The sequence below is a fragment of the Panicum hallii genome, chromosome 4 (genome assembly GCF_002211085.1).
Source record: "Panicum hallii strain FIL2 chromosome 4, PHallii_v3.1, whole genome shotgun sequence".
In the NCBI taxonomy this organism is placed as follows: Eukaryota; Viridiplantae; Streptophyta; class Magnoliopsida; order Poales; family Poaceae; genus Panicum; species Panicum hallii.
Window position 1 is genome coordinate 8,188,969 of NC_038045.1, and position 21,278 is coordinate 8,210,246.

Genomic DNA, 21,278 nt, shown 5'->3' on the forward strand with positions numbered 1-21,278 from the left:
TTTGTTTTTACTTGTAGGGTTGACACACTTGCTGCACTATTGTTTTGCTAGTCAGGCGTTGCTAGTTACTCTTTTATTACTAGCCGATCGATCGCATTGGTATGGACTGCGACGTTGTGATTAGGTAAAAGCTTCTACTAGTTTCAAGTGCAGTGAAAAATAACATGGAGTAACATCTTTTTGACAACTAAGAAGCCTATAGCACATACATAATGAATTCAGTGTGTATTTGGCAATGTTTAGAAAAACTCGGAAGTGCTGGCGAAAATTGGAGCAAGCAAGGACTTACACCGTAAAATACAGCTGACAGTGTAGCAGCCAAAGACTATTGTCGTGTCGGACGACAGTGTCACTGTCGCAATTTACCAGCTCATGCATATGAAGCCAATGCCGTCTTGTCTTAGTCCAGATGAGCCGTGGCAAACGCAGATCTTGCTTGGTCTGTGATCATAAGCCGACCGCTTTTTGTTTGGATACTGTCATGCATGTGCAGAGATGAGAGATCTATTCATCTTAGCTTGTTTGGCATCCTGTTTCCCATCAGAGATTCGGTGCAACCAGCAGTCATCTGACGCGCGCGTTTGTTTATTTCCTGCATGGTTGTCTTTTTTTCTTCTTTATTTTTTTCAAAGGAACCTGAGTCTCTTATGGTGTCCTTTTTGGTTGAATTTATTCCTTTTTGAATTTAAGTAGGATTTGGTATCTCTTGGCACCTCTACAAGGATGGTAAAAGAGCTCTTTTAACAATTAGCATATAGCAAACCAAGTTTATGCATTTAATTACATGGTATGGTAGGTCAACAATTTTTGAACTGATGTACATTAATTGTTGCACAAACTACTTGTACTCAAAGATTGTCACGACGAATCTTGGACTCGTGTAGATTACTATTGAAGAAAACAACTTTACTGAAAGCAACAGCCAGAATGGTACGTATGAAAGCTAGGGTTTCTCCGTTACAAGTGTTTGTTGAGTCATAAATGCATGACGAGTCAGTGAATAGTGTGATGTGGTCACACTGCCAAACTCGGGGGTAGACATGTGGGAAGCAAGACTGTAGCGGACTTCAATATGGCCAGGAAATAATTGAGATCGAGGTACATCTTCTACAAGAAAGAGCACCAAATTGCACAAGAATTTAGCCATAGACAGACAGAGTAGAGATCAACCATGGATGTTTGCAAATGAGGTGACTACATCAAGATCCATCTCGGTTACAGACCCATTGTAGTGCATCGTCAGAACTGAGAGGCAGCTCGAGGACCCGAGCGAACAGTAGCCGAACGCCTATTCGTTTGGAACACGAACAAGATGCCCTGTGTCACGAATTCACTATTATATGTGGACCAGATGATAGATCGAGGCATGTCTTTTCTCGTGATCCTAGTAGTTGTCAACAACAATGATCCTCCAAGTCGGAGGTGTGTGATTACAATTCCGTGCCAATGCAAACACCTTGCAGACCACGAAAAGGATGCATGGAACCCGAGATAGCAACTCTTCCTTATTATTTCATTGAATATAGAAGCTACAAAATGGTCACTCTCCTACAAGAACAAAGTAAAACGAAGCACCACAAACACACGGCAAGCCGGCAACAACAAGGAAGGCGCCGTTAATGAAGACTAGCATTTGAACCTTTCTCTTCTGGACGATACTTGTCTGCACTAATCCTTTTTCGTATCCTGCCTGGCTGACAAGTAGAAGAACTTGCCAAGTTACTCTTGTTCTACTGCATTTGTTTTCCGTAAAAAAAGACAGCACGATAAGCACAAGGTACCAAAAGGCATCAGGGTTAAGCCACTGATTAGTAGCAAGATGACTTGCTCTGCTGAAAGTAGATTGGAAGGGGACAAGCTCTGATAAGGACAGTCTGAGACTGGGAGCTCCAGTTCGACATCAAACTGATATTTTCTTTTCCCAGACCAGATTCGACCGACACAAGTTGGGAGTCACTGACGCATGCCTTTGAGAAATACTAGCAGAGCCGCAAAGGTAGAACAGTTTGACTGCTTGATTTAAAAAAGAGCAAAAAAAAATAAATTAAGGAGCAATATAACATAACACCACCAAACTATTCATACATCACAACTTGTAAAGCAATACTGTTACCATGTCCACAGCTTTTGTTTACGCGACAAGCAACTGTAACATCTGAAAAGGTATAGCAGATTTGTTCTGGTCTCGGTGATGCATGTGTTCATCAGATCCTGTCCTGCTCATGCATGTGTTCACACCATCTGCAACATAAACATATTACAATCATGAAGACACGTCGATCTAACCTCATCAGATCTAAGTCAGGCAGAGCGCTGCGCTTGTTGCTACCTCTTTGGCCTAGCGGCGGTCGATCTCGCTTGGTGGCGGCTGGTTCAGTGCTTGGTCGTTTCCGTTGGCAGCGGATGTGGTGGTGTTGCCAGCCTGCGGCGTGTCAGTTGTTTTTTTTAGGTTTTTTTTTTTGGTTGCATGATCGTGGCCTCCAGGACTATGGACTATAATCTTATATTTTCTTCTGCTATATTAATAGAAACGCGTTCTGCTATATTAATAGGAACGCACACTGATAGTTGCAATGTCCTTGGTTCAGTTGAATTCTGAACCCTACGTTCACTTGATGCCTGCAACTTAAGCAAGAAAGTGAAGTGTCCAAGAAATCAAGAGGAAATGAAACACCTGTGACGTAGCAAGTAACAACGCTGTGTAGGAGGTGCTGATATATAAGTTGACGACACCATACTTGTGTTTATCCGTCTCATAGAATTGCATCCAAAAACAATCAAGCCACGCTTAAGATGCTATCTAATCCAAGGAGCAATTCTTATGTACAAGTATTTGGTACATGTATAATTCGTACACCAATAATTGCAGTCCTACACTCTGAATTCCAACAGATGAGTTCCTGGATCAGGGAATGTAGAAGCCTTCCTTAATGAGAATTCATCAACTGTCGTAAGTTACGGAAATGAATGCTGTGTCCACATAACAAAATTCGTGATCTGATGGATATTTGTCGTTACACACTTTTCGTGTTGTGATGATACACACTTTTGCTGAATGAATACAATGGGCATAACCATCAGGCCTACATCCTATCAAGCTAATCCAATCAATTAATCACCATACATTCTTATGTTACACGAAACCCTCAATTGGGGTCGACAGCCACTCACAGCACCAATCATTCACAGACACTGCGCTCTCAAAAATGGCAAACCCAATTGCCCTTGCAGTCGCCATGATGGGGGGAGGATAGATCTCGAGCTGGGAGCGAGATCAGAGTTGAGTCTCTTGCCACCACCCTTGTATACCTGCTACAAACTCTTCGGAACGGCGAAAATACTTTACAGAGCTTGTAAACTTAAGCCACAAAAAAAGCAGCTTGCAGCGTGTCAAATGTCATGAGTCATGTGAGCCTTGGACTACCAAATTTATGCGCTTGCCGCTATCGATGCGGAGGCCATCATTTTTCAGGCCCAACTGAAAAGGAAGAACCGATGAATTGATTGGCAAACATTTCCGGAGTAAAACAATCAATAGATGAACTCAATTGATATGAACGTGTACCTCCACCTGATTGCTATCAACAGAAAACCATCTCAAAAGAACCCCAAGGTGGACCACCGCTGGGATCATTTTGAATAGCAGAGGTGTCGTCACCTGCAGAGGTACACACCAGTCAGTAACCCATTTATGTTTGATGAAACACAGGGTCATCAGATGTTTAGGATGAATCAAATGACAAAAGGGTGAGCATGATGTTCTCAACATTTTTTAGGCAATGCCAGTTAGAATGGTGCTGTTCACAAACTGTCATTTAGAAATGTAAAACTATCTCAAAACGCCCCTTAATTTATTCTTAGTTTTCTTTAATGGCCTTACTAGTGTGCATTGACCCAGGTTGGCGTGCTCTTGCAACACATCCATCTGGGTTCGTACTAGTTGGGCTTCTAGAAGTATGGATCCTGAACTCAACAGAAGCACAGAACTGGCCCAATGGGTACTGTGTCCTTTCATAAAGTAAAAAATGGGAAAAAGGTTGCAAAAGAAATGAAGTGTGGCATATCTCAGGTAATTTCACTGTTGTGGGTGGCATTATATGAAATCAACTCTCCAGAGTCCAATAACAAAGAAACTATTCTCTTGAAGAAAATTTCCCTACAAAATGTGCTAGTCTCATTTGCGCTGAAAGTTTGAATTAAAATGTTTATCGAGATACAATGCATGGCTCAAAAGGAATGGAGAGATAATGCAAATACCAAGCTAAGTGCTGTGGTTCCAAGAAGAAGCAGGTATAGCTTGCCCTGTAGAAAACCAATTCAGCTGTCAGATGCCATCAACACCAACTAAAATTGAATAAATTGAAAAACAGTAGTGCTGCCTCATTGGGGGTGGGCAACCGAATAGGGATTAGTACCAACAGACTACACTAGGAAGCATAATAAGTAGTTAATATTAATAGAATCAAAATATTTAGGCATGTTGAAGTTAAGCTTAGCAATCGCAAGCTAGTTCATGGTACATCAGTGCTTACAAGAGTAAGCTACCCCTGGCTTTAAGTTCTCGGAACAAAACATGTAAGGCTACGAGAGAAGATAGAGACGGGAGTAGCCAGAAACTAAGAGGTTTTGCTGCACTATGAATGGATAACCATGGTGCTTGCCTATGGTACAACACCAAAATGGAACATAATATCAAGAAATAACCTCAATCAGATGGATGCTTGAAGCACGGCTAAGGAGAACAAAAGCGAACTCTCCTATTTGTGCAAGAGACATGCCGACCTATAAAAGAGACAAGAGGTAACTGACTGTATGAGCAATGGCAGATGTGAGTGCATTCAAACAGAGATGGAAGACTTACAAGAAGAGATGTTTTGTTGCCATAGCCAAACCCTTTTACGACAATAGCAACAATAAATGTCTTTACTGTGATCACCAGAATTACAGCTGCAAGGAGTATATCCACATGGTTCCACAGGAAATGGACATTAATTAGCATCCCAATGCTGGCAAGGAAAAGAGCGGCGAAAAAGTTGCGGATAGGTTCGATCTGCAGAAAGAACAAACCTGAAATAAGAGAACATATAATGAATTACTAACTACAAGAGTCTAGCTATGAATTTGCCACCAGCAGTAAGAGAAAGATCAAACTAAATAGTAGTTCCACTCTTAAGTTTGAAAAAAATGGGATAAGCAAAACAAAATGAAAGGTGTAGGTAATAAATTACTTGTTCCAGAGTATGTTGTGCAAGGTCTGTCGTTGATATCATTACTCCAGCTGCGAATGAACCCAACTCAAGACTCAGGCCCAACTTATCACTACACTGCATCATAGAAGGTTGGTCTCATGTGAACAAATAATTTGAGAATACATACCCTTAAAATTATACAGTTTCTGACTACAAGTAAAGACATGACAAAGACGCATCGTCTATGAGAGTAAACCAACAATGCAACAAAAAAGGAGGAATGGCCTGTAAGTTGAAAAAGGTAACTAGTGAAAAAAACAGTATTACAATCTGAATGGAACAGAAAAGGTACTGGATGAATAGTTGGATATGAATTACATATTCACTAAAATTGATAAGCTAAATCAAAATTTATAAAAGTGAAGTTAGCATTTGCAGCACACCTATAGTTGTCCATCTAAACATGACTTTAATACAGGTTTTATCACATGTAAGCACATACTCACAATTTATAAGTATTAAGAAAAGATCTTGTTCTATGTTACTGCACAGGTTTTCACTACATAACAGTTCATGAGTAGCAGAAACTCACCCAAGCAAATAACAAGCAGAATGCAACTGCTGCCAGCTGGTATAGTTCATTTGTCTGTGTGAAATGCAGAGTAACCAGATCATTACAATTACAGCAAAGAATTTTCTAGAAAAATAAATTCAATACAATTGCTCGGTGAAAAATATGTACTGCTTTGGCCCCCGATTAAACTTTACCTGAGATGAAAGACTTATCATCAGTTTAAGAAACCAAGGAACGCCAGTACGGGAAAGGATAGAGAGAATGGCCAGGAACGTTATCAATACCACCAGCCTGAGAAGAAGTTTTGTATCATAAAAAATTGATTCAACAGCTGACTATATCCTATAATACTTTTACAGGCTCATTTAAAAAATATGCAATGGGCAATACAGGTTCAAATTTCAAGTGCAAGATGCAAAACAGATCATAAACTATTAAGGTAAGCACTGTTGTCAAGTGCACAAACCAAGTAAACATCCAGTTCATTGTAAAAGAAAATTAAAATATAAAGGCAAGTAAAGTATTTTAGGGCAAAAGGGGAACGGAAATGCTGCACTTACGACTTCGTCATTGATGCAACTCCATGAAGAAGCCCAGATGTACCACTCAAAATTGGAAGAAGCGCAAACAGAAGACCAACAGCACAATCCTGAGGGAAGGGAATAAGGATTAAGGAATCTTGTCACAAAACTGAGATATCAGATTTTATTTTTAAAAAAATGAAGTCTTGAAAGTCAATTAATTCTTAACAAGGGCAGACACTAGCATGTTTACAAATGTGTCTTGCAAAAAAAAGAAGATGAAGAAAATATGGGAGACCTGCAATATAAGCGTTCCGACTGTGACTTGGCCATGAAGAGCATTGATACTGTTTCTTTCCATCAGAAATTTTAATACCTTCATATACAAAAAATGCCATACTTAACAAATAGATAACCAAGTACAAGTGGCACATAGGCAGCACCAAGAATGACAACAAATGACATGTACAGTACGAGCTTACTGCAATTGCAAGTGATAGAACATCCAATGCATATTATATTGAGAGGTCAAACATCATTTTGCCAATTCGTCAGTTCGATCTATGATTTCGCAATAATAAATGTCTAAATCAAGGTGATTGACCAGATACTTACCACAGCCGTTGAAGACATAGAAAGAAGAACACCAACAAAAACACCTTCTTTTGTTTTGCCTCCACAAAGCTGCATACACACCACACAAAGATCTGTGAGCCATGCTCTTTGGAATAAAGAATGGAAAAAAAACGAGGAAATATAATCCTACAAAGAAAAATGCCTAGCAAGGAAAATGCATCAATTGTTGCGCAAGAACACTGGGAAGCACATTGCAGAATTTTTTTTTTATGAAACAGGAGGGGAGAGCTCCCCTACTGGTTATATATTAAAAAAAACAAACTGAAGTGTTTATGTTACAAGAAAGAGCAAAGAGAAAAGAAACTAAGACACTATCTAGCCATATTTTGATGCCTGGGAAGTACTTCTGTTTTGCCCTATGGATAACCATGGCAAACTCATGAATAAAAGAAGCTTTCATATTCTGGATGGATGGCTGAATTCCTTTGAAAATGAAGTTGTTTCTTGTTGTCCAAATGCTCCAGGATAAAAGAATGATGACCTCCATGAAGAAAGGAAAATGCATTGCAGAAAGCTTTTGACTAGGCTACTTCTACTATATATTTTAGATGTAGTCACTTTTACTGGCAGTAAGTTCAAACAAGCAAAGGATGCAACAAATATTGTTATTCTGATAAGATTTTATGAAGCAATTAATTATTTGATACTTGGACATACGGTGCACAGGATAATAGAATTCCCTTCAAAGAGAGTGTGATAACGAGCTTTACACAATGTACAAAACAAAGAGCACCTAAGTGCAAATCATAATGTAGACAACAGAGACGAAAACATACTGTAGCCAAGATACCACAAAGAAACATGAACAGCATAATTTGGAGTAATCCTCCGAGAACAGCAACAGCACGAACAACTCGAAGCTGAGGCAATGTAAAAACACCACACATGTTAACTTCTGATCACAAATTGTGTTACCAACTTAATATATCAAGGAATATTGAAGGTAGAATACCTTTGCAGTAGAAAACTCAAGTCCCAAAGCAAATAGGAGAAATATCACACCAAACTGGGCTACTGTTTCAACCTGGAAAAGAAATAGTGGAATGTAAGAAATGTCATACTTAAGAACATGAAATACTTGTGTACATCTTATCAACTCTATCAACACATTACTGGATAGGCAGCACAGAATAGCAGCAATCAGGAGGTCAAGGAGGCGCGAATTCACATGCAAGATATTCAAAAGGAGCCGAGATGTATGAAATGGTGAAGCTGGAGCAAAAAATTATCCAAGTAGAAAATTGACTACCATGCTAAAGAAATGTACATATATAAGAACTGTGAACATATACATAAAAATAAATTTGTTTGAACTTTCTTAGTCAGTACAAGCATACATATATTCAGCACCAGCTGACTGGCAAGCTCTCTGGTACACAAGTTTTAATTTTTTGTTAATCCTTAACCAGAAATAAGTTTCACTATACTATACCAGCTTACAGAGAGAACAGATCTATAACTTCAACCTTTAGTTACAAAGTTTGTCCTAATAAGTTCAACTAATGATCATTAAAGGCCAAAAAAACAAAATGGTCATCCACAACCATATAGAGTACAAAACCATCAGAAGTAAATTAATGGCACAGGCACCCTATTTTATCTTGTTAAAACTAATTATGTACATCCGAAGCAGCAGGCCTTGCTACCGAGTCAAGGAGTGAACAACTGAGCACAAGAGCATGCCAAATGTGGAAGCCAAAGAGATTTAGCACTTAACAAACAAAAAACAAAGGTTAAAGCACCTTACTTGCACCATTTCATTGACAAAGCTAAAGCCTCCAGGCCCAATAATAGATCCTGCAAGTAGATAACCTGTAATCACCTGCAATATATTTTGAATTGTAGGTTTACATAGCTTAACCTTGCAATATGCATCATTTCAAACAGAAAAGTTATGTTTCCAGTTGTTCATAATGATGTAGAAATTAGAGAAAATAAAAGTAGGGTACTCACAGGTTGTCCAAGGCAAGCAAAGGCGATTCCACCACACGTGGCAGACACGATAACAACAACAAGGTCTGATATCAACCTACAATAATATTATAATATACATTTAACAATCAAGTTTACATGAAGGAAAGATATTTTCATTAATCGCCTCAAATACTGAACATTTAGTAGCATACCTAAGGTCCAACTGCAGCACAGGGTATTTTGACTTTGGATTTGATATGATAAAAACATTATCCTGCAGTGAAGATTGGAGCAACACAGAACTATTAGTAAACAAAAGATAACATCATGTCCTCAACTCTGTGCCTGCATGTATGCTGCATATGCAGTAAACTGGCAGAAAATACCAAACAGTTTATGTGGTTGCACCTTTCGATCAATCAATGTAGGGACATCCTCTTGCTCAGATCGATCCAAGAAAACCTCCTTAAAAGGAAATGACCTTGAGGGAAAGGAGTTACAAGCTTTAAGCTCTATTACAGATTCTGAATCTAAGGTCAATTCCATCTATCAAAAAAACAAATTGAAGTGTGGGTTTGTGGCATACTTGTTATCTTTGGTCTCATTCTTCTTTGTTACTCTTCTAGCCACAGTTTCAAGAACTCCCTGGTATGAATACATGGAACAAGATGATCAGTTCGCATTACATATTTGATATATGCAAGAACAAACAATTTTCTAAATACTAGAAAAAAAAACATGAAAAATGCACTGCAGCTATGTACTCCCTCCATTCTCATATGATGGGCACATTTTCTCTTGGTTCAATGACCAAGGCAAACAAGTGTGCTTATCATCCCGTTTACTCCTGTCATTAGATTTTCCTCATGAAAACCAGCTGTTAAACTCGCAACGCTTCGGTGTCCACGCCAAGCCGCCCCCGTCCAACGTGCATGCAAAACGATTTTGCATCCCGCACGCCCTTCTTTCCTTTCCGCACAGATTTTCTCCACGACGGCAACGTTTTCTTTCCTTTTCGCACGCAACTTTCCTTTTCCGCACGGATTCTCTCCCACCTGCACGCTATTCTTTCCTTCCCGCACTGCTTTTCCTTTCCTTTCCGCCAAAACAATCCCGCCTAAGCTGATTTCGTTTTGAATCCAAATATCGAAACTGATGGATCACCATCAATATATACAGGTCACCATGCCAGTCCTCAGTCATTCTCCTCCGATCCCTGCCTCTGTCAGTCACCAAATAGGGAAAAAAATGGCAGCACAAGGGTTAGACCTTAATGCTGAGCCACCCATAGATTGGGATCAAATTGGTGACTGGGATGGTCCTGCTAATGAACTCGACTATGCCATGGTGTGGTCTGATGAAGGTACTTGTTGATTTTGTTTACTTTTGCTCAATTTTAATAGCGTTCTTGGTTCTTCTTATTTACTTTGTGTTTTTTTTCCTAGGTGGTTCTGATCATGAGCAAGGCATTGTTGATGGAGGAGCTCATGGAGAAAGAGGATCTGCTAGCGATGCAATACATGTGCCTGAGGATGGATGCCGTGAAGGAACACCTGACGCTGTTCATGGAAGAGTTGCTGTCGGAGGAACTGATGCTGGTGGAAAACGTTGCTCTCGGCACCGGCAACAGTGTTGACGTCGATGACGCCGAGGGAATCAGGCACTTCTGTCTCGCTGGCGAAGGAGTCGAGCACGACATGGATGTTATCAGAGTTGTAGATGACAGCCTCAATGCCATGGCGCTCAGCCTCCTTGTCTGCTTCCATGGCGACCAGTTGCAGAGGGAGCAGGTGAGAAGGGAAACGGGAGAGCTGAGAAGAAAGATGGGCTAGCAGTGCAGGTTGATGGCCTAACAGATGCAAACGAGTACATTGAGCTGACGATTCAGTTCCCACGCGTGGTACGGAGTAAATGCGAGACGGCGCGCTGCATCCCCCACGAGGCACTGTCCAGTATATATGCCGATCATATGTGAAAACTTTTTCTTTTGAAATGTGCCCATCATATGAGAATGGAGGGAGTAAATCTAGAGCGTATATATGTGTTTAAAGTTCTACAATATCGAAATAGTAATCACTATGTTATTGTCTGAGAAAATAGGTGATGTGACTACATTTTTCTTGAGGCCAATGTGCATCATGCAGATTATATGGTATGCTTCAAATAGAAAAATAGAGTATATTGAGAATTGAGAAAGTAACAAATGTGTAAAGGTATCAGAAGGTATTGAAATGGAACCATCTTTATCTACTGGGGGTACCAGATGTCTAACAGAAGTCCAGTGGGGACAGAGCTAGGGAATGTATTCAAAACTAGGTTTTCCTATAGCAGATTAGATGTACCATAACAAGTTTTAACTGTCTTAACAGTAGCTTACCTGCACCACAAACATTCAGTCATATACTAATTATTATTACAAAGTATAGTACAAATAAATACCAACCAAAATATTGCCGTTGCTCGTCAGCACTAGGAAATGTCAATTCAAAGCGCATCAAGTCAAAAAGCTACATACTACATACTAGTACTAGGCCAAAGGGACCAAAAGCAACGCAATGATGCCATATGGAGGGACCATTGAATGCTTGGATATTACAATACACTAACGACATGGTCAAGGCATCATAACAACAGATTCAAAGTGTAGTATTCAGCCACAGCCCAGTTCAAAAGCCAACTCCATCAAATCTAGGCATCCCATCTTCTGAAAAAAACGACAGCATCTAAACTAGTTTCATTCACAAATTCAACCATGCAAGTGATGAGTAATCCCCCCAAACCAAGTTCTGCCAGGCCCAAATGTTCAGTAAGTATTGAATCACAGAATTTATTCAGAATCATAACTCCTGCAATCAAAACGGCAGCACACAAAAAAAATGGCGCGATGAACTGACCTGCTTCTCAGCGACCGTGTTGTTGAAGCTCCCGGGGTCGGTCTCTGCAAAACCAGAGCACAGATTAGCACGAGCAAGCCCAAACCCAACCCGGGACCTCCATTCTCAACGCCCCCCAATCCCCAGACGCTCCAACCACCGAGGCCGAGATCTGAACGGGACGGGCACCGAGGGCACCGACACGCGCCACCGCATCGCCCCCGCGCCCTCAGAACCAGATCCCGCGCGGGGGATCCCGCGGGGGTGGGCAGATCCACGCACCTCCGCCGCCCTGCTCGCCCTCGGACTCGGGGAACTCCTTCTCCAGCGCGCGGTCGATCATGTCAGCGAGGCTGCCCTCCTTGTTGTCCGTCGCATTGCCCTGCGCCGCCACCTCGCCGCCGGCCTCTGCCACGGCCACCCGGTCCCCGCGCGCCTCCGCCTCCGCCTGGGCCTCCGCCTCCTGCTTCCCCGCGCGGGCCTCGCGCCCGCCGGCGGCCTCGGCGGCGGCGGCGGCGGCGGGGGAGAATGCGGCTGCCGCGGCCAGGAGCAGGGCGCCGAGGACGAGGAGCCGAAGGGATGAGCCCGGGCGGCTGCGGCGACGCGGCAGCATCGCCGGCGAGGGTGGGGGGGTTGGCTGGCCGGCGGGGAGGGATCGGTGTGGTCTGGCTGGCGCTGGCCGGCAGCCGGCCCCGCTGGGGTTTAGATTTTCTGGAAGGGGGGCGGCGCGTGGGCGTGGCGGTGACGGTGTGCGCCGCTCGTGCCGGGGAAGGGACGCACGCGCTCGCGCTCGCGCACGCGCACGCAGAGAGAGAGAGAGAGAAGGGAGACGCTTGCTTTGTTGGTGACTTCGCCTCCAAGTGAGCAAGCCGGCGAGGAGGGGGAGTGCCAGGCCAAGGGTGCTGTGCTGCGCTGGTGGAGCCTGCCCGCGGGGAAGGTCGGCAATTTGTAGGGGCTTATTTTGTTTATGGAGTTAGTTAGGTGCTCACTTCAGCGATTTGCACGCTTTGTTTAGTAGTTGCTTATATATGGATAGGTCACAGATCTATATGAGCTGTACCGGGTATTAGGGTGTTCCTCACTATTCGACAAAGATATATCAGCAAGTACTATGAATATTTGTAGTATCTCAATTGCTATATGACTCCATATATGCTAAGGCCCTGTTTGGAACACAGGAACGAAAAACACAGGAATAGGAAAAAGTACAGGAATAGAGAAAACATAGGAATTGAGAAAGTGAAGAAACCACAGGAATTGAAAACAGAGGAAACAAGATTTTTTGGTGTTTGGATTGCAGGAAACGTTTAATAATATTTGAACTTATACACTAGCCGTTGCACATCAAGGAAAAGCTAGCCGTTGCACATATGAACGTTGCATGTCAAGGAAAAGCTAGCTTGTACACTAGCCGTTGCATGTCAGTTCTGCGTACACTTGCCGCACTAGCCGTTGCACTCACCTCTTCCTATATAATTGACACACTTCATGCGACATGCACCATCATATAGGCCATCAGCCACTCACACCCACCGACAGCACACCAAATACAATTTTTCCCATGGATTCAAACTACCATCGTAGATCCAAAAATGATGATGAGTTCATCTTCTGCATTTGGCCCACATTACAAGAAGATAGTTCTTCTCAAGCATCACAAAAACAAGCAGTGCATACTTCATGTAGGGATGGTGCCACATTTGTGCATGAAACTCTGACTGGCCATGAAATCTTGTGTAGAAACAGATTCCACATGGAGAGAGAGATATTTCAAGCATTAGCCAGAAGAATGCGTGAAAGTAATCTTCTTGCCGATTCAAGGTATGTATCGGTAGAAGAACAGCTAGGCATATTTCTATATGCAGTGTCAAAGAATGCTAGCAATCGAACATTGCAAGATCAATTTCAGCACAGTGGAGAGACAATTAGCCGTCACTTTGGAGCAGTATTGTATGCTCTAACACAATTGACATGCAACTATATACGTCCACCTTCTCTACATCCACATCGTATATTAAGACAACCAAAATTTTCTCCATACTTTGAGGTAATTTTTTTTACTGCAATAGCAATACAAACTCTGAATTAAGTATGATACTAATTCTAGAATAATATGTGCAGAACTGCATTGGCGCAATAGATGGCACTCACATCCCTGTGACCATTCCATTTGGACAACAAGAGCCATATAGAAACAGAAAACAAGGGCTTTCACAAAACGTCATGGTGGCCTGTGACTTTGATCTAAAATTTGTTCATGTGCATGCTGGATGGGAGGGGTCAGCCTCTGATGCAAGAGTTCTCCAAGATGCACTCAACCATGGATTTAATGTGCCACCTGGTAAATTTTATCTAGTAGATGCAGGTTATGCTAACACCCCAGAATTCCTCGCTCCGTATCGCGGAACAAGATATCATTTACAAGAACAGGGAAGAGCAGCACAAAAACCACAGAACTATAAGGAATTGTTCAACCTCCGACATGCTCAGCTAAGAAATCATGTAGAGAGAATTATTGGCATACTAAAAACAAGGTATCCCATATTGAAAGCAGCCACATTATATGACATTAGTACACAAGTTGACATTGCTGTAGCTTGTTGTGTAACTCACAATTTTATACGGTTACACAATGGGGATTTGTCACTGCCCCAAGAAGCCACTACAGATATCAATGAACAGAACATGATGCAAGTACCACAAGGAGATGATCATTATAATAGTGATGTGCCGATGTTCAACAATGTGCGCCAAGCAGGAAATGACATGCGAGATGACATAGCTAAGAGGATGTGGGAAGATTACATTACAAGACGATCAAGTCAAAGGTAGAGATAGTTCTGAAATTTGTACCATACTAATTATCAGTTCTGCTACTATGAGCACTGTTGTGTCAGTACTCTACAAAAGTCAAGCTACCCATTGCTGTAATAGTTAGTACTACAGCAGCATATCACAAAATAAACATGCCGTGTACCTGCCTAGTTGCAAAAGCTAGTCTAAACTTTGTTATAGTCACTAAAGTTGTTTGCGTAACCAACCCAGTCGAAACTGATCAGTACTAAATGAGAGAAACACTTCCCTGGCTGGTGGGTTATCTTTGAAAATGTCTGCTGCTTTAATCATTTCTTCCATAAGGAGTTCTTCAGCCATCCCCTCAAGTGCTGAAACACAATTTTTGATGCTGTATGGATCTTCCATTTTCTTCTCCTCAATAGCTGTAAATCGATCAATCTCTTCTTTCTTTAGCCTTAGGTACCTCTCATGGAAATCATTGACAGAACTAGTACTGTTGGTTTTTTGCTTTTTTGCTCGCCTTTTATCTGGTACTTGTGGAGTAGAACTAGATGGCCTGGAATTCATGCATGGTGTTTCTGGACAATGGTCTAAGCTAGATGTAAGATCAGCAGGATGTAGTTCTTGTGGTCCTTCTAATGACTCAAGAAATGTTGAGTTATTTACTTGGTCTGAGAATTGACTAAATGCATCAGCACCAAACCAATTGGTTTCATCCCTGCTTCCCCCTTCTTCAAATTCAAAATTCAATGATGATGCACATGGAGCACGTATACTAGGTGCTGGTGAATGGAATTGCACGTTAGGGACCTCAAATGATGGTGTAGATGCTCCTGCTACTCCTACAGATTGTTTTTCCCTGTTTGCATAATGATCCATTCCACGGCAGCTTCTTCCTTCAGCATATCTTCCTGCATAAATGATATGAACCATTATATATACAAGTAGTAATGCGTGCAGTCAATAAAACTGATTTAAACTCACAAACTGCAACTTACCATCATAGAGAGCAAACAGGTCGTCATAGTACGGAAATGACTTGTCTCGCCACCGAAGAAGGGATTCTTTGTTTCTACGTGAATCTAGTGTTTTCCAAACGTCATCTGGTGCTGTAACCATCATCCTATCAGAATCCCAGCCAAAACCACTTTCTGCGGACAAATCTTTTACAACTCGGTACTCCTTTTTCATATCCTGCTCCTTTTGTTTTACTTGAGATACAGTGAACTCTGTTGAAAAGTTTGTATTGAACTGAGCTGTAATACTCTTCCATGCCTCCTTGCTCCATGCATTGTTTGTTCGGTATCTAGGCACATCATGATCTTTTAATACCCCAATAAGATAAACAATCCTTTGATGATTCCAGTTTGCTCTACCAGATTTATTTTTTGTGCCTGACCAGAAACATATAATAGCCCAATAAGATAAACACGTATCTGAACTAAAAGCATACAAAGAATAGTAAAGCTTCTGAAAGAGATAAACTGTACAAAGAATAGTAAAGCGGTGGCCGGCCGGTGACACTCCCTGGCAGCGAGGAGCGGCACAGTGGCGGGGAGGTGTTCCACGACTTCATCAGCCTACGTCGTGGGGAAGAGCCGCGGGGGCTTCGGGATGGAGCTGGAGGAGCTGCTCGTGGGGAAGAGTCACGGCCCTGCCGTCGCGGTACGCCGTCTCAGCGAGGCCGATGATGGCGACCGCAGCTCCGACTCCGGCTGGTGCCGACGCCGCGCGTTCGAGACGAAGTTGCCCCCATCGGCAGCGCGCGCCACGTATCTCTCCTCCAGTCCTCCTACCGCTCCTCCCATTCCACCCTGTGTCTCACCCGGCCGGCCTCTTCTTGAAGATATGGAGCAGGGGAATAAGAACATGGATCTAATCTGTTACCTGTTCCTTGTGAAGAAATCTCTTCATCCCTTCCAGATTGACCACTCGAATCCAGCGTGGATGGAAGGGGACCAGGGAGAGGAGGGCGATTCCGTTGAGCACATGCGGTACTTGGCCGCTGATTCGCCATCTTTAGGTGGATTCGCGCCAATTTCTTGTCTAGGGCTGGGGAACCATGGCGGGAGGGAGAGAGGACCAGAGAGCTCGTGTGAGAGACAGACCGAGAGAGAGCGCGCGAGTTTCATTCCCTTGGCTTGGACCAAAGGATTTCTTTCCCGTGAAATACACATACATTGTTTCCTTTCCTCAGGATAGGAACGATGGTTTCCTGTATTCCAAACACCTATCTTACTTTCCTTTCCTCTGGATTGAATTCCCACGAAATTCCTTTGATTTTCCTACGTTCCAAACACCCCCTAAATATACAAAACACCATATAATGGGAAGTCTTCTATGTTTCGGGGTTGTTATATAACTCCGTCATGTTGGGACACTTGAATTTACATTTTTTTCTTTTTTAACTCATTTTTTCTTCTTGCGTAGTATTCCTAAATTTAGCACATTCTGCAGAGATAATGTCCGGATCCAGTTATTGTAGTAAGCACTCCGACTTTTGTAGTTCGCGCTTCACATTATTTAGCACACCTCCTTATGCAGAGGAAAAGAAGGAAAAAGGAGCAGGTTTTGTAAAGGGTGACATAATTCAGATGCGCTGTGTTCGCGGTTGTGCAAGCGAAATCATATGTATTCATTGTGTCCAATACGGATATGTGTTAGTCAGAATTTCACCGTATTATATTTAGCATTTCACAAACAATATCTTATTTAACCTTTTAGCAAGGTTGCAAATAGCTGGCTATAGCTTTCAGTGGCATGGCACTACGATATCACCATTTGTTTCCGGTACTGCCGCTTACGACACTTTAGCACTACTACATGCCGCTATTTGGCGTAGCCGCTAAATTTTTTAATAACAAATGATCACGCGTGCTGATGATACATTTTGTCCTTGCATTGAAGGCCTATAAGTGTATTAGTGTAGGCTAAATATAATGCTGTTCGTTTAAAATTCAAACTATATTGTCGGTTATGAAATAATGGATCTGAAGACTTATACTTATAGAGCACAAACATATATTTGAGTATTTGTATTTGTATAAAAGTTACTTAATTCCAAATTTCTATGCATAATTAATTGAAAATTTTAACATTTTTGCAAAATCGCTAAATGAAATAACTGCAGCTATATCCCACTATAGCTGTCTATAGCTTTAGAGGAGTCCACTGCTAAATGTTATAGCCCGACCTTGCGTTTTAGCATTTAGTGTCAGCATAATAACTAAAATGCCTTAATCTGAGGCAATGTGAGATGAAAGCGTAACTCCGCAATATTTAGTAGGAATCGAACCAGCCAAAATGATTCATTCATTCTCCCTCCTCCTCCGCACGCCGACGCTGCGCATTTTCTCGATCAGTTCACATGCATGGCAGCATGGGCACGAGCACTCGCTCCGTCGGAAGGATCAGAATCACGACGCAGCACCAGTAGAGCAATCGCCGCCTCCACTCTCCAGGAGGACGAGGATCCGATCCATGCGTCAACGGAGATCGTATCGTCCTCGCCTCGCCCCCGCCCCCCCACACACACACCCCAGCTAGTTGCAGTGGTGGTCGCTGCCACCGCCTCACCACTGCGCGGCGCGCTCGCCTTTTCTTCGCTGGATGGATGGGAGAGGGCCAAACTATCCGGCCAGCGTGGAGGGAGCGAGCGCGACGCGGTGGTTTTGGTCGGCGAGCGGAGCACTGGGAGAGAATTATTGCTGGTTTGGCTTGGATGCGCAAACGAAAAGCGGCGGGCGGGCGGGACCTGCTAGTAGTCGCTACGCACAAGGCACAACTTCTCCGTACTACCGTTGTGCTGCGACCTCGCGCTTGGATGGTGGCTTGGCTAGCACATGGCCAGCCCGGGCCGGGCCTCGATGGGATCTCGAGTGGGAGCCGCCGCCCCCCCCCCCCCCCCCCTCACTTGGGCACCCAGGAGGCCAGGATCCCTCCCCACTCCCCGGTAGGCACTAGGCAGCAGCACGGTCTGCAGACTGCAGGTTCGGTTTGGCCACGGTCCACTCGATCCATCGTGGTCAGACGCCCAACCTGACGAACGAAGCAGAGGAGCCATTTCAGATTGAGACCCGGCGCGTCAACGCCTGCAGGCGCGCGGAAATAAACAAAGGAAATCCCAGTGTTGCATTGCATCGCAAGGGAGAAAAGCAACGTCCTTTCGATTGGGTGCCGGCCAAGCCTTCTCCACCTTCCTCTCGCAGTAGTCCAAACTAGCCTCGTTTCCTCCAATGAAAAGTTGCCGTCGGCGTCAGCAACGCGATCCTGCTGCACGGGAGGCAGCTTTAATTTGGTTTGCTCCGTCGTCTGGAGCCTGCCCTCGCGTACAGCGCAGGAGCTGGTGGTACCTTGCTCTGCTCGGGGAGGACTCCACGGAACCGAGCCGTTCCTTGTCCAACCCATGTCTTCTTCCGATCCGAGAGACCAGGGGATCCATCCATCGTTGTTCACACGCGTCGCGGTCGGAACGTTATGCGAGCGCGCGCCCGGTGTTGGGCTGTTTTGTTAGCGTATTGGACCTAATAACTTCTTCTTCGAATCAGCCTATTACGCATAGGCGCGTCGCTAACGCTGGTAGTGGCAGTATGCACCACGTAGATTTATTATTTTTTCTATTTTCTTCAGACTGTTTCTTTTCTTTTCGATCATAATATATTATTTTCATATTTATTTATCATTTTCTCTTACTTAGTCTTCTTTTATATTGTTTTTGTCTTTATTTTTTCTTTTTTCTTTTGCATATTACTATGTTTTAACCCGAATATATTTTTGTTCATTGTATAGATATTTATTTAACATGTGAATTAATTTGTTAATTTATCTAAAGTTATTTGTTCTCTTGTGGAGGCTAAATTGTTCACCTTTAATAATATTTTATTCATGATGCGAAGAAGTTCGTTACAAATATACATATATTTATAATATTATTTCATATAATCTATTTTATTCATATAACTATTTATTTTATGAGTTTATATAATTTGTTTCATGCGTACATGAGTTCTTATAATTTTTCTTCTGATATATATTTATTTGTTCTATGAGTTTGATAATTTGTTCAGTTAACTGATAGAATTTGTCTGATATGTATAATTATTTTGTTCCGTGAGTTTGTTCCAGATGTACAGATATTATAAAATTCGTTAAACTCAATAAAAAATATCAATAAAAAATCATCAAAACATAGTCAAGTGGGTCTTGTTTTGAAGATTCTATTGTAAGAAACTCAACGGTGTAGTCCAAATTTAATTTCGATACACGGTATAAGATATGTGGTTTTTTTAAATTATAAACTTTGTTGCATATGTGCTAACATCATCAGTTTTGTCCTTTTCTACATGCAATAATCTACTATCCTTTTTCAGTCGATGACTTCATAAATAGATCCGCGCTTTAAATTAACTAGCAAGTATGCATGCGTATTACCACGGAAAGTCATATAAATATATTGATTGTCATATCAAAGTATAAATTATATACTATATATATTTTATAATAATATAGTACGTGTCGGTAGAGAATTTCAATTTTTTTCTAATTTACTCACTAAGTGCTAATTCTAAATGATTTCGAATCCTTAACTCAGCATACGGTCACCCGGATTCCGATTGATGGACTAAGAAATCATTGTTTGCTTCAGTAATAATTGTTTGCTTCAGTAATAGTAGAGATTAAACAAATTTTGGAGCTACATGGGATGTATAGGTCGTGCCGTGACCGCGTGAGGTATTCATTATTCGGATTCTGATTGATCTATCCGAGTTCTGGTTAGAATTCCGATTGCTTTGTCCAAATTCGAACTCCGATCAACGGACTAAGAAATCGTTGTTTGCTTTAGAAATAATAGAGACAGAGATAGAAATAGAGATTAAACAAACTGTGGACCTAGTTTATTGGGCTCATGGCCCATTTAATCGTACATAGAAATGCTTCATGTGATGGTTGGTTGTGTCACCTTCGGCGATATATAAGATCAATCTTAGTGAGAAATGTCGTCGTATATGTATCAAGATTGAGAACTTGGTAACCGTATTGGAGAAGTATTACGAAGTATTATGGTAATAATACTTATCTCTAATTTTATAAAATTCTTCCACACCTCTTCTTACAAATGATTCTGCTATATCAGCAAATTTACTGATAATATTTACTTATGATATTCATATAACAATCATTGGCCTAACAGTCACGTCCCGCCGCGGCGCCAGCTGCTGACCTGACCAGCGGTGACTTGTGTTGGTTCTGCGTTTGTGCTGTTGTTTGCACCGTACGGTTTCCTTGGCGGATGGATCCTGGCTGGGCTGGAACGGATCGAGAGCCTTTCTCAATACAGGTATCAGGTTTCAGGCCCATCAAGGAGACCCGCCATTTTGGGCCTGACGTGCAAAGCTCCTCCCTCCTTGCTGACGGAATTCTCTTTTTCTTTAATGAACCTTCTTAATTTGCTCTGTAACTTTCTGTTTCAATTTTTTCTATACTACTTATATTTCACGTAAAATTTGAAGTTCATTGGGGACTCAAAAATCAGTTTCCTATACAGCTGGGCCGGATCCTGGACCTTTCTTTTTTTTTGATGGAACAGGAGGGGTGGTGCCCCCCTATACAGCTGGCCGGATCCTGGACCTTTCTAAGCACACAATATCAGGCTTCAAGCCCATCAAAGCAGGTGATCTCTCTCTCATTTTTTTTTGAAGAATCTCTCTCTCTCTCTCTCTCTCTCTCTCATTCATCTTGCCCAACGAGAAACCACCAGACTCGGACTACTACTGTT

General features: G+C 42.3%; 1 protein-coding gene across 3 annotated transcripts; it reads right to left on the bottom strand.

Annotated features, from left to right (window-relative positions):
- Window positions 1–2,895: 2,895 nt before the first annotated feature.
- LOC112889282 (K(+) efflux antiporter 4-like) lies at window positions 2,896–12,625 on the bottom strand. Of its 3 annotated transcripts, none has more exons than XM_025955837.1 (20): window positions 11,990–12,623; window positions 11,729–11,772; window positions 9,421–9,479; window positions 9,243–9,315; window positions 9,047–9,108; window positions 8,874–8,949; window positions 8,668–8,742; window positions 7,873–7,944; window positions 7,697–7,780; window positions 6,900–6,968; window positions 6,583–6,660; window positions 6,324–6,412; window positions 5,958–6,054; window positions 5,782–5,835; window positions 5,229–5,324; window positions 4,862–5,050; window positions 4,705–4,782; window positions 4,258–4,302; window positions 3,572–3,658; window positions 2,896–3,478 (listed from the first exon to the last, which is right to left on the bottom strand). In XM_025955837.1, exons 1-20 carry the CDS (start codon window positions 12,318–12,320, stop codon window positions 3,398–3,400), a joined length of 1,839 nt encoding a protein of 612 aa, XP_025811622.1. In that variant the 5' UTR covers window positions 12,321–12,623; the 3' UTR covers window positions 2,896–3,397. The 3 variants fall into 3 exon arrangements, 2 of the variants coding, with proteins under 2 accessions (XP_025811622.1, XP_025811621.1); XM_025955836.1 differs by having other exon boundaries at window positions 3,566–3,658; XR_003228061.1 differs by having other exon boundaries at window positions 3,323–3,478; window positions 3,566–3,658; window positions 4,862–5,067; window positions 11,990–12,625.
- Window positions 12,626–21,278: the final 8,653 nt, after the last annotated feature.

Coding starts and splice junctions, on each gene's coding strand:
- LOC112889282 (XM_025955836.1), bottom strand. CDS start 12,320: ATGCTGCCGCGTCGCCGCAGCCGCCCGGGCTCATCCCTTCGGCTCCTC. Junction 8,950..9,046: donor GTGCTGCAGTTGGACCTTAG/GTATGCTACTAA, acceptor ATATTATTGTAG/GTTGATATCAGACCTTGTTG. Junction 4,783..4,861: donor GCAACAAAACATCTCTTCTT/GTAAGTCTTCCA, acceptor TCTCTTTTATAG/GTCGGCATGTCTCTTGCACA.